General features: G+C 37.9%; 1 protein-coding gene across 8 annotated transcripts in view; it reads right to left on the bottom strand.

Annotated features, from left to right (window-relative positions):
• The window catches only part of LOC126291762 (YLP motif-containing protein 1-like), a 362,461-nt gene that overhangs the window by 117,599 nt on the left and 226,532 nt on the right, over positions 1–18,330 (bottom strand). For all 8 annotated transcript variants that reach the window (XR_007551862.1, XR_007551863.1, XR_007551864.1 and 5 more), the window contains 3 exons: positions 14,660–14,936; positions 12,501–12,620; positions 9,351–9,527 (listed from right to left, as the gene is read on the bottom strand). Coding sequence is in view for 5 of the 8 variants with exons in the window: in XM_049985443.1 (XP_049841400.1) it covers positions 9,351–9,527; positions 12,501–12,620; positions 14,660–14,936 (574 nt within the window). In the remaining 3 variants the exon portion in view is untranslated. The remainder of the gene's footprint in view (positions 1–9,350; positions 9,528–12,500; positions 12,621–14,659; positions 14,937–18,330) is intronic.

The raw sequence follows: 18,330 nt of genomic DNA, 5'->3' as shown, positions 1-18,330 counted from the left end.
TTGAGACATCGAACTCCCCTTTTTGTAGTCCTTCGCTAACAATAAACAAAGCAGATAAAAGAGTTAGACTGGTTCTTGACGCACGGGACATTAACAAAATTATCATGCCTGTGCAAATGAAAACCAAAAATTTAGACGAGCAGATCCAGAAGTTTTATGGCAAAGGATACTTAAGTTCTTTAGATCTGAGATCATCATTCTGGCAAATAACGTACTGTCGACAACGAGGTCATTAGAGACAGAGCACAAGCTCGGGTTAGGGAAGGCTGGGAAAGGAAATCGGCTGCGCCCTTTCAAGGGAACCATCCCAGCATTTGCCTGAAACGATTTAGGGCAATCACGGAAAACCTAAATCAGGATGGCTGGAGATGGGATTGAACCGTCGTCCTCCCGAATGCGAGTCCAGTGTGCTAACCACGCCAGAGTATTTATTGCGGCACTTAACAATGTGCTGGGGCCACGGTTGCTCGATCGAGCCACAGCATATGTTGATGACCTCTTACTAGCAACAGAGAGATGGGACGAGCACATTAATCTATTGCAAGATGTCAAGATGTTCTAAGTAAATTTGCCTAAAGGAGAATCGTGGTAAATATAGAGAAATCAAAATTTGCCGAAAAGTAGATTAAATTTCTAGGACATATTATTTCACCTGAGAGTATCAAACCAGATCCCACTAAGATAGCAGCAATTGCTAACATCCTTAATCCCAAAACTAAGCGACAATTAAAGAGTTTCATTGGTTTGGCGTCGTCCTTCTGGCATTTTCTACCCACTCAACAATTAAACAGTGACGCATTACTAGGATTATTGAAAAAGAATGCACGATGGTGTTGGACCATTCAATGCAGAGGAGATTTTGATAGGATTAAAGAAGCATGCAGCAATCTTGCACCAGCCAGATATGTCAAAAGACTTCTTTATTGCTACTGATAATTCGAGCTATGGTTTAGGTGCACATCGGTTCCAAACTGAACAACAAGAAAATGGACTGGACATAAGAATGATAAGATTTGCCAGTTGTATAATGGTGAAATGTGAATGGGCATACACTGTGACAGAACTGGAAGCATTGGCTGTTGTCTTTGCATTTAAAAAAATTCCATTATTATGTCTATGGGAAGTATGTGAATGTTCAATGCGACCATCAGGCATTAATGCTTTCTTGTAAATTGCTACACTGACGTTTAGCTAGAGGGACTCTGGCAGTACAGGACTATAACTTTGAGATAAGACATGTCAATTGGCCAGACCAAGTTGTTGCGGATACTCTTTGAGATTGCCACAAGGAATGTCAGAATTCACAGCAATAGTTGAAAATTCTATGGAATTTAAAGTTTTGTTCATAAAAGACTTGACGTATCGAGAAAGATACACGGAAATGGGGAAAAACTTGTAAAAGTCACAGGGAAATGATCCTATGTGGAAAAACATTAGGGACATCCTCAAACAACAACAAGATAGTGTCTTACATTAAAGTTACAGTTACATAGTTACATGATAAAATTTTATTCTATAAAATGAAGGAGCTTAACAGTGGATGGTGTGTGTGTGCATCCCTACGGATCAACTTGAAGATTTAATCTGGTTCACCCATTGGGCTTAGGGACATTTTGTAACTGTCAAAACTACACTTAAAACTAAACAATAGTGTTACTTCCCAAACCAGAAAAAGACAGGCCAAGAAGTACTGGGAAATGTGACATATGCCAAAAGGCAAAGCCAAACAATAGGTGCAGGGATACAGAATTACACCCAATAATAACACAGAGACCTAGAGAGGTAATTGCAATGGACATAACAGGACCCCTACTGACAGCTCAAGGGAGGGGGTCAAATACATCCTAGCTATATATGATTTATTCTCTAAACATCTGAAAATGTAGGCTTTGCATGCAGCAACTGCTAGCAGTATTGGGAGAAAGCTAACTACAGATTACTTTAGAACAATTGGATACTCTACCACTGTTATAACAGATAATGCTACCTATTTTACTGGAAGCAGATGGAAAAATATAATGGAAGAATATGGAATAAGTCATGTCTTGATATCAAGATTTTCACCTAGCAGTAACCCAGTAGAACGAATGTTCAGAGAATTAAACAGATTTACCGGACCTCCGTGTCTAATAAGCAAACAAAATGGATTGAATATCTAAACAATTTTGTTGAAATATACAATGATTTACTACACTTATCAACTGGATTTACACCAAATGAGTTAATGGGTAATAGTCAGGAGAAGAATGAATGCACTAAGACTATACCTAAGTTGCAAAACAAAGGTATGTCACACCAAGAATAGGTGGAGATGGTGTTATGAAATATTACTATGCAAGTAGAGCTCCGTAAAATGAAGTTCGACAAGAAATTAACCACCCAACAAGAATAGGCTGTAAATGAATTTGTATACATCCCAAGGCATCACTTTTAAAGAAGCAGAATAAGAAGTGGCACCTCCTATATAGAGGTCTCTACATGAAGGATGTTACTTGCTAGCAGAAGTTAACACTGACAAAATGAATGGGCTGTATTGTCACAGAGATTTAAAGAGATACCTTCACTAAATGGTAATAACTACAGAAGTGATGTAAAAACATTTTTCTGCCGAGTGTTGGTACACTTGTATAAGTATTGTACATAGTAGTTATAAGTGATGTGCTTAATGCATTTCATAAATTTGTCTCTTGTTAATTTTAAAATTGTACTTTAGGTCACTTGACAACCAGAAAATGCAGAAAACTAATATAAAGAAACTAGAGTCAATCAGGCCAGAGATATGTGACTCACATTCTAAGATTAATGAATTTCTATGTCATTTCAATATTTTATATACTGAATTTTATTATTTGTGCTAGATTAGGAAAAACATTGCACTTTGTTTTCTACTTCTTGTATGTAATATAAATATTCATGTATTATCCTGTGTCTTTAAATGAATAATTAAGTGGATAGATATCTTTTGAGCACATACATATGTTGACCATAAGTTGGACGTGAGTCTGTATATTTTCTAAATTATTGACTCTGGCTCAGCTTGAGTAAGATTTTGTGTACTATTTGGGTACAGGTTGACTTAAGAGAATTTCTTACTAAAGTATTCCGAACTCACTTATGACTGACATGCCGAACATGGACATTTGTCCTATTCTTTCAAAAAGTAATGTTACCCGTATGAATAATGATGAATGTAATAGGAGTTTATATAGAAGGGACTGTGTACTATGATCAACACAGGTCTGATCTGATCCAATGATGATTAATGTAGAGGATTAATTGAATTAATGTCAATGTTTACATGATCCTTGTCAATATGTTTTGGCATAAGCCACAAAATTTAATCAACTAACAAGGCCGTTAATTATGTTATAACAAAATGAAACTGATGTAGCTGTTGTGTGGAATGTAAAACCACCGACAGTGAATTGGACAGTGGAATATGTGTAACTAAAAACTGTGTAAAGAAAGTGAAATAGACATGTGATAAACTGTGGATTTTTAAAAAATAAACAATATCATAACTTTCAAAATGATTTTACGGACACCCGTAGAGTGAAATGATATTAGTTGCAATGATAAGAGACATTGATTTCAGTTAATAACTTAAAACAGTATAACATGGCAGACCTTTAGTAGTGCAGTCACATCTATGCTATGTGAGTACGATATTTTGAATCAGACTATACATGCTGTGGTGCACAACAATGTGCGCTATGGCACTGGCTCCATTGCATCACGCAGCAATGTTTATAAACAGTGCTGGTGAAAACAAAGTATCATGACGGACACCACAAAAACTAACTGGTGCTGTGTCGTTTACAAAATATTATAAATAAATAGTGGATCACTCCATTGAAATGAGAGGACTGTGTTATGATTCTGGGCCATACAATGAGTTGTATATCAAGTGAATCTGTGCGTGTGAAAGCGAACCCAAATCTAACCGTTCTTTTGCAGAGCACCACCGATATATAACATGTATACTAACACTAATTTTCGACTTTCATGAACCCTTCGTGAACGAGCAGAAAATTCTGGTGTGTTCCAGTGTAGCATGTGGTCCAGCAGCAGATCCAGACTTCAATGCAGCCCCACTTGCTGACGTTCTCGAGACTCGACATGGTGGAAGACCTTCTCATCACCGGCACAATGACCGATGGTTTTAATGACTTATGTCAATCAAAAACTTTTAAAATATTGTTGTAGAAATGAGTTCCTATGAACTAGTCACAGAAATTTTCATAATAAATACCCATATAATTATGATATGAACTTATTGTCAACAAATGTTTGTTAATACCACAAAATTCTATACCAAACACAGAAAGTAAGCAGTTATGGGTGTCGTGGATCCCCTTGGATAGCTTTATTCCCAGTTTTCCATATCCAGCAAGCCCGAATTGGGGTGGGGAAGTAATGGTCTCCGCCGTTATTTTCGAGGCATCTTTAAGTACCGAAGTAAACCTGAATATTACAAAAATACTTATTGTTATATATATAGATCCACCTCGGATGTTAAGAGGGTGAGTCAAATGAAAACCTTAAATAATTTTTAAAATATTATTTATTGTGCAGAAGTGGTACAAAGCTGTAGCACTTTTCAAAATAATCTCCCCCACACTCAATGCAAGTCCTCCAGTGCTTACAAAGTGCATAAATTACTTTAAAAAAATTATTTGGTAGTCTGTGCAACCACTTATGCACTGCATGGTGTACCTATTCATCAGAACGGAACTTCTTTCCTCCCATCGTGTCTTTGAGTGGTCCAAACATATGGAAATCACTTGGGGCAAAGTCTGGTGAGTAAGGCGGATGAGGAAGACACCCAAAATGCAGGTCTGTGTTTGTTGAAACTGTTGTAAGGGCAGTGTGGGGCCTTGCATTGTCATGTTACAAAAGGACATCTGCTGACAGCAATCCACGTCGCTCTGATTTGATTCCAGGCCGCGGATGATTTTTTAGGAGATCTGTGTATGATGCACTGGTGACAGTGGTCCCTCTAGGCATGTAATGCTTCAAAATTATGCCTTTTTTGTCCCAAAAGAGTCAGCATAACCTTCCCTGCTGATGGTTCTGTTTGAAACTTCTTTGGTTTTGGTGATGAGAAATGGCGCCATTCCTTGATCGCTCTCTTCCTTTCCGGTTGGTGGAAGTGAACCCCGGTTTCGTCCCCAGTAACGATTCTTGCAAGGAAGCCATCGCCTTCTCGTTCAAAGCGGCAAAGAAGTGCTTCACAAGCATCAACACGTCGTTCTCTCATTTCAGGAGTCAGCTGCTCTGGCACCCATCTTGCAAACACTTTGTGAAACTGGAGCACATCATGCACAATGTGCTGTGCTGACCCATGATTAATCTGTAAACATACTGCAATGTCATCCCGTGTCACTCGGTGGATTTCCTTCACTGTGGCTTCAACTGCTGCAATGTTCTGTGGAGTCACAACTCCCTGTGCCTGACCTGGATGAGAAGCATCTTCCACTGAAGTCACACCATTTGCGAACTTCCTACTCCATTCATAGACTTGGTGCTGTAACAAACATGCATCACCGTACTGACCCTTCATTCATTGATCACTTTCCATAGGTTTCACACCTTCACTACGCAAAAACCGAATAACAGGAATAACAGGACGCTCTTCTTCCCTGGTGCAAGTCGCAAGTGGGGCGGATATCTTTATACTGATACTGCGACAGTTTGTGTGCATCTGCACTATGCTGCCATCTACAGGCCATTCTGCACACTGTTTGTAGCACGCTTACCAACTTACCGGATAACGACGTGAAATTTCAATTTGTTATTACAAATTTAAGATTTTTATTTGACTCACCCACGTATATTAATAACAACATCAAAACTATTATAACTCTAAGTATACTGAGACTATCAGACACCTGAAGAGTGAATAATTAAGAATAAAACCAGTGCATATTGTGGCTGTTGTGGACTGTTAAAAACAATTTTGTCACTAAATATTGTTTTTAACAGCCCTGAGGGCAATATAGCATCCATGCCTCTATTTTATAGTTCATAAAAACATTTTTTATTATTTTTTGAAATATGTGATATCATGAGAGACAAGTGTGTTATCAGAGAAACAGTTTGGTTTTGCTAGTGCAGAGACAGTGTAACAGTGACTTAACAAGCCACAGAAAACAGACTGAAAACAATGATAGCTTTTAATTATAAGAACAATTATTATTATCACTGATTTTTATTTGCATTGTTCTTCTTGTTCAAGTAGCCACGATGCTAGCAAGACACACTTTAATCTGCTGCCTATGATAAGGTCTGGCATTATTACTATTATGTAAACTACCTATTGTAAATTATCGGAGAAAAATAAGAGTATAATGTTATCCAAGTTTATATTTTCTGTAAGAATATTAATTATCTTGATCCTCTGCATTCCATCTTTGTTTTGCTGTGGACGAGCTGCAACACCACCATTAACGGTAATATATTTATATGAGTTTATTGGCAAGAGTTATAGTTTTATTTCAGATTGAAAATGATGAGAACAATTATGTAATGCTGATTAATGTTTCTTATAATCGAATTCAGTCAGTTATTTTCACATAATCAGAACAGACTAATTCTGTGATACACCGATGTTCATTTATCTGCCGCCATTTCTTGAAAGCTTTACACGGCAAGTTTAAATTGCTAAATAATACAGACATCTATATTTGTCACTGTAAAAAGAATCCACGTAAAGGTTACTTGACCCTATATCAAAATCTATGCTATGAGAAACTATTTTAACTTCTATCATTCTTTGCTGGTGTCAGAGCATAAAACTTTCTCAGCTAAAGCCCGGTAATCTTTTCAGTAAAATTCGTCGATGTTGTGTGTCTTCCTGTTATAAAAATGAAGTGATAGTCAAGAATGAAACACGTTTGTATGAAAGTAGGCAACGAACCTAACTGAATGATTTTAAAGAGCTACACTTCTTTACAGACAACATATGAAAATGGTTGTGTGTTTCAATTTAGTTCACATTCATGCTCATGTCATATTCTAGTCAGGTAATGCAGTAATTGAATGACAATTTAGAACTGTAGACATATTTAAATATTTATGTAGGATGCTGCTAAATTTATGCATTCACAACACCATTTAGAACACAGCACATCTTTCAGGAAGGCGCCAAGCAAATTTGTATCTGATTTTTTGAATCAGTATATTTTTCGTTTATTTTTGGAAAATTTGGGGGTTACAATATTCCACCTGAGTATGACAAACCTATGTTCACTAACCCCTGCATCTGTTTTGATACTTGTTATGGGCTTAGGAATATTTGTTGCTAAGAGGTCAAGCACATTTTCACAACCATTTGTTATTCAAGTGGGCTCATGAACTAACTGCTCGAAATAATTTTCTGAGAATGCGTTTGGCACAAATTCAAATGACGTTTAATGCTTACCTACAGTTTTAAACATGGATTTTTGCCAACGTATCGAGGGTAAATTAGTCAGCATCAACTGTAATTTTATGAGTCATCTGAGTTGATATTTATTTTATTTCGGTTGCCAAGAATGACCTCTGTCCATACTAACTCACAGGAACTATCTGCTTCAATTTCACTACAAGATAAACTACTTCTAAAACACGCCACCACCATCTGTTTTTAGCCTATCCCTTCAGAACACCATTAGATTCTTTGCAAAAACTTCGGCTGAACTTATCTCCGGCTTTAGCCAGCTTTCAGTGATCATTACGATTTGAGCATCAGTGCTGTCTATTGGCGCTCAGAGTTCTGGTACTTTTCCAACACAGCTACAACAATTTACAACTGTTGTGCTGATGGTTCCTGCATCTGCTTTCTTCCTACATTTGGCCTGCACCCTCTGAGGCTGAAGCCCTTTTTGTATTTCCATAAGACCCTCTATTGTAAAAACATGCCGAGTCCATGCCACACAGCCCCTGCTACCTGCATAGCCACCTCCTGCATGTAGTGAACTCCTGACCTATTCAGCGGAACCTGAAACCCCACCACTCTATCGCGGAAGTTGAGAAATCTGCAGCCTACACAGTTGCAGGATCATTTGAGCTTCTGATTCAGAGCCTCCACTCGGCTCTGTACCAAAGGTCCACAATCGGTCCTGTCAACTGTGCTGCTCTGCTTTCATAAATCTTCATGCAGTGGCACAGTAGCATTAATCCTCTGTAATTCTGATCATCTCCACTGTGATGTCATCTAGTCCACAAGCTTCGCCATTTTTCATTTCTAGTACAGCCTTCTCTACATCCAACATCTGCAGATCATCTTTTCCTATTTCCTCAGTGGTGATGTTTCTTTCATCTACCTCTATCTCATAACACGTATCTGTTTCATCCTGTCCTCCTCATAGTTTTTGGAAATATTCTGTCCATACTTTCAAAAGTACTACTCCCTCCCGCACAGGTTTTCTTATTTTGTTGATAACTTTTGAGTATTTTCTTTCTGCTTCCTTCTGCTACCTAATATACAGTATAGTATCTTCTTGTCATCCATAAAGTTCTCTTTTCTTTCTTTTGTGATTTTTTTTTCTCCAAGGAGATATTGTTAGCCAATGCTATAATCTTTCTTGCTGCTCTGCTTACGTGTACTGCCAGCAAAGAATTGTTAGCAGTTAATGTAAAAAATATTGTACATTCCATTTCTGTTTTTGTTCTAAATGGGCACTTTATCCAGCGGCACTTAGACTTGTGGCAGCGCTCCACTTGTGAGAGTACTTGAGTGTAAGCTACTGCCACCCCCTCCTAATTCTCGGGCATAATCGCAACAATGCTGCCACGGTGGCCAGGTTTGCAGTTTGATATGCAACGTAATATGTAGCATTTAAAGAACACTGATAGAATTTTCATTATTTGTATTTCAATTCAACACAGCATTGCCCCCATCCCTCTCCCTCTGGTACCTTATGTAATTTCATTTTCGTGTATTTACAAAATTGAGGAGTTCAATAAAACACACAATGTACAGTTGCTTGGAATGAGTAAACTATTTTGTCTGATTCCTCATATCAACAATCATTTTGACAACTACAGAGCAATCATTACATTTCGGTTCATTAGAGTCCTACTAAGTGATAGGAAATTTACAACGAATATCCATAAGGAATTGAGTTAAGTTGTGACACATAAAATTGGTAACTGACTGAACTGAACACACTCAATCTGGAGGTCACAGGTTAACGAGGAATGCAGTCAGTTACTTAGGAATTATTTACAGAAACATACACATAGCTTAGCACCAGTCTAAGTTAATGATATGATTACTTTATTTTGATTGTTTATCTTAATGGGCACCAAATTCGTAACCTTCTTAAGTAGCTCTAATAAATAAAATATTGTTAGTTTACACATACCTGAAAACCCTTCTGCTTTGCATAGCTCCACATTTCTTCAAATTGCTTTACTTTATCATTGATGCAGTCAACAATTATAAAGGGAAAGTATCCATCATTCACTGTTTTCTTGAATGCTTTCAACAATGAACCATGGTAATGCTTATCCATGCCTGCTTCATACTCGTACACCATCACCTGACAGATTTTTATAGATATCATTATCAACAACAACATAACAGAAAAATTTTACTATTCCTAAAACTTTTGTTAGTGAGGAATGAATGCTTACTTACAAGAGGCACTAAGAACTTCTACAACGATAGAAGATGGACAACTATTTCACTTTAAGTTTAAGAGTTTTTACTATCGATCAAGTATACAGCAGTCAGTAAAGCATATTTATCCCCAGTTTTTTGAATGAACATTAACTGACTTTGGAAAGGAGGATAGCAGCAGAGCTCGAGAAAGTGAAACAGTCCAAATGGCAATGCAACATGCCACCACTTACAGAAATAGTGAAATGCCCACACAGGTCAAAAACAAACAAATGATACTTCACAGAACACTGATAATACACCGACCAGCATGAACACTGCAAAGATAATTTCTTTAAAAAAATTATTTTATATTTTGATCACTTTTATGACACTAATATACTACTTTATGATAAAATATCGTGGTGTGATCCTATCTAACTGTCTAAGAAAAGAAAAGAAAAAGACTATTGTAAACAGTAATACAGATGGATTAACACTTTAAGCAAATTTTGAGGAAGCTCAATGAAGGCAATGCACCACCACTTTGGCTTCATATATGTCACACACCTCTCTTCACATCTTCAAAAGCGTTTATTGCCTCTTCTTGCACAAACAACAACATACAACATTTCAGGTATGCTCTGAGAGGTCCCTCTCCCCAGCTTGTCCAGTACACTCTCAAGTGTTCGAGCATACCAAGCCATAACCTGAATCTCCACCTCATCGGAGATCTCTCACTGCACTTTATCCTATATTTTTCGATGAGGGCCGTTAAAGTGTGGGTGTGCATTGTCACATGTTAGTGTAAAATCATAATCAATCAATTGAGCTAACAGCACGACATGCCCCTGAATGATTTCCTTCACACACTGACGGGCTGTAAGGCTTACGTCCTCCATGAAGATCAAATCCACCCCCCACAATCATACTGATTTCTGTCCACACCATAAGAAAACCATCCATATCAGGCACCCTAGACGTATTCCCTCCAGACCCTCTCTCCACCATCAGGTGATTGCAGTCAGATAATGACTCATTGGTGAATGACACTCGCTCCCCTGCTGTGCTCTCCAGCTGCGATAATCTCTTGTGAAATGTAGTCGATGTGTCTCATGCTCTCTGGTAGTTTTGGGCCTGTAGTAAGCCATCTGGATTGAAAACTGGAAGCTTCCAGTCGTTTTCTGAAGGTTCTATCACTATCATCGACTCCTCAAACTAGGTGGAATTGATTACTTGATTCAACAGCAGTGTGACAGTGGTGGTGAACTTGAAGTTGCAAGAAGTGGTTCTCTATCACCAACACTGCTCTTCTTGGGCCCAATCCTAGTTTCCTTGAATAGTCTCCACTTTCCATGTACTTTCTTACAGTTCTGAAAAATCATGGAAGGTGTAGTTTCCAACACTTCTGCAATGTACGGCATGTTGCGACCATCTTCCACCGATGCAAGAGTTTTTGCAGCATCTTCAAGGCTTAACAGCATATTTACTCCAGAAAGCCAATTACAATAATTGCTGAAAGATCTCAATAATACATTTCAATGAAAGAGGAACAATACAAGATACAGCAATAAGTGCTACAAGAGTAGGAAAACATTATTGCCTCACATCCAGTGACAAATTTTTGAGGTTGTGCAGGGAAAAACAATTAAGGCTAGTGCAACTGAAAATCAACACTTCACCAACCCTCACAAAGCATCATCAATAACGACCCTCATCCAAAAATATAGGATAAAGTGCTGCATTTTGATTAAATAGATAATTACACATCAATTATTACGGGTCACATATTTCGTGCTGGTCAGTGTAGAAATGAGTGACCTTGCTATCTTCACACTCATCAGTCAGCCATCTGTGAGAATGCTGAACAAAAATCGATCACTGAAATACCTTACCTCAATACTCACAGTTTTTCCACTAACACACTCTCTTCATAGTTGCGCTACATTCCTAGATTTTACCTTCCAATTCTGCTTGTTCTGATGCCCCCATCCTCCCTACAAGTACCGACACAACCAATATTGCAGGCCAGTGGCATGGGCTTCCTTGAGGGCAAATACACGGCTCCCCAGTGGGGTTTTATGTTCAATTAGAAAATGTGTATTATCTGACTAATCCTGCTCGTACTTTACCTTTGACCCTGAAACTATTTAGAAATATTTCGTCTATAACTGTTTCTGTTCGGTTTGTGGACTACCTGATATTTGCATCCTCCCCCCCCCCCCCCCCCAAAAAAAAAAGTTATTTATGTTCAATAAATATTATGGCAAGCAAATCCTGGATGACATATAAACATGTATACGAGGGTACATCAGTATGCACCAAATGAAAATGGCAATGGGCAGCAGGCAGGAACATCTAACTTCACTTCTATTTCTTCAATGCCAATCTATAATCACATAAGTAGTGTGGAAAAAGTTCATGGCACAAGCCACAACAGAGCACTTAATTATTGCGCAAGATAGGAGTTACTCAGTATGAACAATGCCCTCATAAAAATACAGCTATCCTAAGAGAGCAAACTGGATGGAACAACAAGAGAAAGCAGAACAACAGTAAGGGGTCTCAATCTATTACATCTGAAAGCAAGTCAAGTACCGCCTTGCTCAGTGGTAGGCATGAGGAGTATCTCCAAATAGTAATGAGGTTGCTGCTCTATGAGACACAGTGGAATTTCATTCAACTACCTCAAATTGCTCAATTTAACACAACACACTCTCACTTTTCAAATGCCGGGGGTGGGACCTTAAGTACTACATACTTCTGTCAAGTATATTCCCTCCTGGCATCGATTTCAAATATTTTATTGGTGTAATCAGTGACAAGCAGATCGCTAAATGTTAGTATTATTAGCATCTGGCAAATATCAATAGGTTCGCAAACTTCAGTGTCTAAGAATACAAGCTCTCATTACCTTGGTAATAATCTTCCGCCCTGTTTCTGGATCTTTATCTTCTTTCTCAGATTCGACCATAAAGTAATCATCAAGGCAGAGAATTCTAGGAGCTGAACCACCCATTTCAACTTCTTTATCCTGTAGAATGAAGCACACGAAAATGAATGTGAGAAGATATTTAATATGATTTTTTGAAACTTTCTGTTTAACAAATTTTACAATGAACATTTTCTCTTCTTACGCATTTATGAACACATTACACACTGCGCAACAAAATTTTACACTATAGATCACATAAATAATTGCACGAATAACAGGGTGTGTGTGTGTGTGTGTGTGTGTGTGTGTGTGTGTGTGTGTGTGTGTGTGTGTATGTGTGTGTAAATGCTGGAACCCTCTGCCTTTTTTGGAAACCTGGAATATAGGTAATCTTTCATTGTGGTCTACAGACATTCTTGTTTGTCAACCCAGCATTTTTCTTTATCTGCCACTTTTTTTTTATTTAAACAGGCCACAATGTATAGGGATTAGATTTTACAGGTATTCTGTTAATACAAAATGTAACTGTACCAAGCTTACCCACCTCGTAAGTGCACAATTACCCCCATCTGACCCTATTAAAAAAAGTGAACTAAACACAAGATTCTATTGAAACTAAAAGCTGCTGAAGGGTGATCCCTAGTTGTTTCTCTAGCATCAATCTCAGTGTTGCGTGCAGCATTTGCTAGATCTATCAACATTCACAACTGATATCATTAGTTATGCATTGCTGCTGTACCAGAACTTACATAAACTCACATAAACAATGAAAGATAAACTTTTTTGTATAAATCATGCACTGTTTTTCAAAATATTTGCCTCTAAAATTTACACACTTGCGCGTGTGTTTGAATTAATTCTCAAAACATTTTTCCCACTTTGACGTCAATGCCTCAGAAGCATGGTTTTGTTCAATTTGACTCCATCTGGAGGTGATAAAAATTGTTACCCACACATTGTATGTTGGATGTGAGGGAACAAAAAGAAGTTACTAGGCATTAAGCGAGGTGAATTATTGGCAATAGGACATTAATTTGACATTTTTCTCTGCCAAATAATCAATTGTTTGATGTGAAAAGAAACAAGCACTCATCTTCTTCAAAGTTCTTCACAAAAGAACTAATTCTGTTGCTTTCGGTTAAGCTCAGAACATCCAAACAGTTGGCTACTGTTCAGTTTCTAGCCTGTATGAATACATCCAATATTTGTCTCTCATTATGATGATCTGCATGGATTTCACAACCTCTCAGTTAAACTTTTTGCATTTATTCCTATAAAAACCAACAAAGTGCCTGTTTCTGATTTCAATCAAACTGTACGGAATTCAATTTGGAACAAATACTTCCCACTGCTAAAAGATTGTGCAAAACCATATGTACCACAGTCTTCCATATTCATAGGAAGCCTCTATTTCACAACAAATGACGTGCCGATCGTCTCTGACTATCTCACACACATCATTGGCGATTTTGGAGTGACTGCCAATCTTGGTCGAATTCATTGCAAATGGCAGCATTACCCTGATAAAATTCTGCAAATCAACTGCATACATTCTCCCATGAAGGTGATCAAAAACATGGCAATTTAGTTGAGTTAAGCAGCCACAAAAATGGTAAAAAGCTGTCCGACACAAACCCTTGTGTGCAGTTTCAATTTTGACACAACACACTTCCTGTTATTTCTCACTGTAAAGAAACCGGTGGGATATATTCTCAGCTGCCAACGTTTTACAGCAACAAATGACAGATTTTAAAACAGTAGTAATGTCACATCTCAACAGCACCATGTATTGGGTGTCTGTCAAAACTCAAAGGCAACCCTGCGCTGGACTTGTCAATATATACCGGCAAACATAAACTTCCTGGTCTCCATCTGGAAATCTGTACCCTAAGAAGTGACATCTGAATGCAAACACTTAAGACTCCACATCATATTTCTTATGCCATTGCTGAATCTAAGAGAATCTCCTTTTTCATCAAATGTGATCGTTTTATAAAAATCAGGTTTTACTACACTAGACATTCAATTTTCACGGCAGACACACACATACACAAGCACAATCAATACTACACTAGACATTCAATTTTCACGGCACACACACACACACACACACACACACACACACACACACAAGCTACCTTGATGAGTTTTGCGACGAATGTCTTCCCAGACCCGGGAGGACCTCTAAGTATGACGACGATTCTCGTGGGGCGTTGCAGTCTCCCAGGACTCTGCAGCAAATCTTCCACCATGACAGAACGTACGACTGGTTCCTGAGTCGAAGGAGCAAGTGAGGGAGGCGGCGGTGGTCCATCCATAGTGGCTGGGATGCCGTCGCCAATTGCTGAGTTGTTGCTGATGGGAGGGGGCGGCGGAGGAGGGGGCGCCGCATCTGCAAGGGCATTCTGGGCCAGGCTGTAAGCAGTAGAAACACACATCATAGCTCCAATATCCAAATATTCTGACAAGTTTTGTAAGGTGAAACTGATACTTCCAATTTTCCTTCTGACTTCTCTCTGGTGACAACCTCTTCCCTTTCACTACATCATGAGTCCAACATGACCTTTGTATTTAGTTAGAGGTTAGCTTCGGGATTTCCTCTGCCATGTTATTCTCTTGTATCCCATTTGAGAAGCTCCTGCTGCAAACTCTTTATAAGTACACTGTAAGGTTATGGATATGCCATATTTACCTGAGTATAAGACAACCATGATAATAAGACAACCCCCCCCCCCCCCCCCTTCTTTCCAAGACGCTTTTTGAAAAAAATTATTTTTGACATATTTTGACTGATCAAAACTACAAACTGTTTTATTGACATAAACCATCTTCCTAACTAGTTAACATTATACTTATTCTAAATTTGTGCCACTGATTCAATACCTATATTATGTTTACACAAGGATAAGTAACATATACGAAAAGGAATGGTATACATTAATTTGCGGACTGTTTCTTTTCTACATATTCTGCTTACTGACTCTGTCATCTGTGGTATCACAATTTTTAATCATTATCCTAATATTTATATCTGTGTTGTTACAAGTATTCGGCTGTTTTTTCCAAATATGTTGCCATTTCTGAAGATGTGGTTAATGTTACAATGCCTCTTGATCCAAATGCATCGTCTGCTTGCTGTTCTCTGATCGGCTGCATAGAACCAGCAGCTGACATCTTTTGTTCCTATCATACACCACAGTGAGCGTCGACAACACTGCAGCACAAAACAAGTAAGTATGCCGCTGGCACTTCTCCAGTCTTTCACTGACTCCTGCGGAAATGAGTACTAATGTTGAGTATTTGTCCAATTTTAAAGTCCATTCAATTCTGATTACAAATGGATTCAGGCAGACTGCAGTTTAAACACAGTAGATCTTCCTAAAATGCCAAAGTACTACGTATAGATTCCCATGGTTGGCAACATGATGTAATTTGCTGCCCACTCACTACTCCCCTCCGCACACTCATCTAGTTATCAACCAAGTAACAACAAGCTGAAATGAAAGTGAATGTCAGTACATGTGCATAGAAACATTAGGAGTGTGTACCATGCCTTGTACTAGAGACAATAAACCTTTCAGTTATATGAAGTCAGTGTCTCCTTTCAAATCCTTTTCATATCTATTACAACTGGAGAAGGATTTAGGTTTTTAATCATAAATGTGGTCATTTTGATAGAGCATTTACTGGTAGGCACATTGAGAGTAACATGCCCGCTCTAAGCTGTGCAGCATAAACATTGGTCCAATCACCATGCTTCTATCAACACAGCTTGTTTTAGGGAGGAGCTTAGCTGTGATAGATATGAATAACAGAGTAGGCATCTTACAATGTCTCTGCTAGTCCATATTAAGCAGAAATTATTTCCATCTTCACTTAAAATTTCATTTTGTAGACTGTTTTCCTTGCAATTACCAATCAGTTACACAGAGGATAATGGTCCAACAGATTTTCTTCCAATTTATTATTTTTGTCTTCAAAAATAAATTTTGCAATACATTAACCCACAGCCAGGCGCAACTGTGTATGAATTGTGTCAATCACAAAACATTATCTTCTACCATTCCATTGTTGTTTTACAATTGCAAGCACATACGTATTCCTTCATAACTGCTTCATGTAACACAATGATAATATGTGTTGTCATATACCCAGGTGAGCAGCAATAATACAGAACAAACAACAAGCAAAGTGAGAGAAAACTTACGATCCATGAAAGAAATTGACTCAAATTCTGAGCTAGCAGCACAATCTGACGATGTGGCAATTATCTATGAGATAATTAGTGATCACATAAGTGACTGGTAGGGATCTAATGCAACTGCACTGTTTAATGCTTCAAGTTGGTCATTACTATAGGGTAACACTTGTGTGCAACTGAATGATATATTAAAAGTTTATTTCATTATTGTTTTACTGAACAGTTATTTAGCACACACAAATAAAACAGTGGTTTAGCTTACGCAACGTAAGTTTTTTGATACTCATTAGGATGCCCTCCATCCAGAGGCTGTTGCACGCAGCGACTGTTATTTTGACTTGTAAATAACAGATTTCAGCTATCAGTCATCCTTTGGAATTTTTATTGGCAGATTTAGATTTCAGCTAGAAACCAGCAATTCTCAATGCACTATCATTTTTGGTCAATGCATGTAATGCCTGTTGGTCGGGCTTTGTCCACAGTTCATTGAATATCTGTTTAATTAAACTAATATTAAACTGTGACTTTGTTGATGCATGTTTGCCTTGGTAACATAGAGAAAGGCATTCCTTACATTTGTGCTAAGTAAACCCCACACCTGCTTCTTTCTACCGGTTGAGAGCTCGAGCATGTACAATGAGATGCAAAGCTGAAATCAGTCAGTATTTCTTTCATAACTGATATACTTTGTTGCACAATGAAGGACTCATTCTATGAGTTTGCACAAAATTCCTTATTTTCTATATGAGTTTGTACAAGATTTTATATTTTCTACAGTTTCAATATTTTAATGTTAATACATAAATACAATTAATCTCCTCAATTTACGCACCAACTCTTAGTGAAAACTGCCACACTGCACCTGAAATTTGAGACTCGATATTCAAGGGGAAAGAAAAGTTTTAGGCCGCACCTCCAAATCAACAAACTGGCGCTCCGTTCGTATTTATACGGGTACCCTTCCTTTTTTACATGATTCGTCTGGTTTGAATTGATTGCTTATTTTTCTTTGATCTGATACGTGCCGTTCTCTTTGTTATAGGTGTTTACATCACTCTAAACTGAAAATGCATTATTGTACTGTGTCATGCATTGTTTGTCGCATTCTGATAATGAGTGTTTACGGCTTGTCGCTGTTCGCGGCATGGCTAGCATTTCTATGCGCTACCGCCGCATAAGATAAAATAAAATAAAAAAAAAAAAAAGAGAGAGAGAGAGAGAGAGAGGTATTGTCTCATTAGCGAAACAATGGAAAAAGAGTGCTATTTGTTGTTACTTACACTGCTGCTTTCTTAGATAACGATCAACAAGAGAAGAGTGCTATTTGTTGTTACTTACACTGCTGCTTTCTTAGATAACGATCAACAAGAACCAAATAATAGACTGTGTATGATAGAGGATGTTCTGAAAGAGAGTGTAGCGAAAATTTTTCTCCATTTGAAAATCTTTGCAGATGCCTCTTTAGTACGTTACATTCTACACAGAAATTAAGAGTCATCTTAGATTTAAAAATCTAGTCAATTGCCGTGCTTCATTTCTGATTGTATCACTATCTGGCATAAGAATAATATGAATATAAACATGACATGATATGTATATTCTTCCGCG

This window comes from Schistocerca gregaria, chromosome 9, assembly GCF_023897955.1.
Source record: "Schistocerca gregaria isolate iqSchGreg1 chromosome 9, iqSchGreg1.2, whole genome shotgun sequence".
Taxonomy (NCBI): domain Eukaryota; kingdom Metazoa; phylum Arthropoda; class Insecta; order Orthoptera; family Acrididae; genus Schistocerca; species Schistocerca gregaria.
The sequence above is the reverse complement of the archived record's forward strand: the minus strand, read 5'-3'. Positions and strand labels throughout refer to the sequence as shown.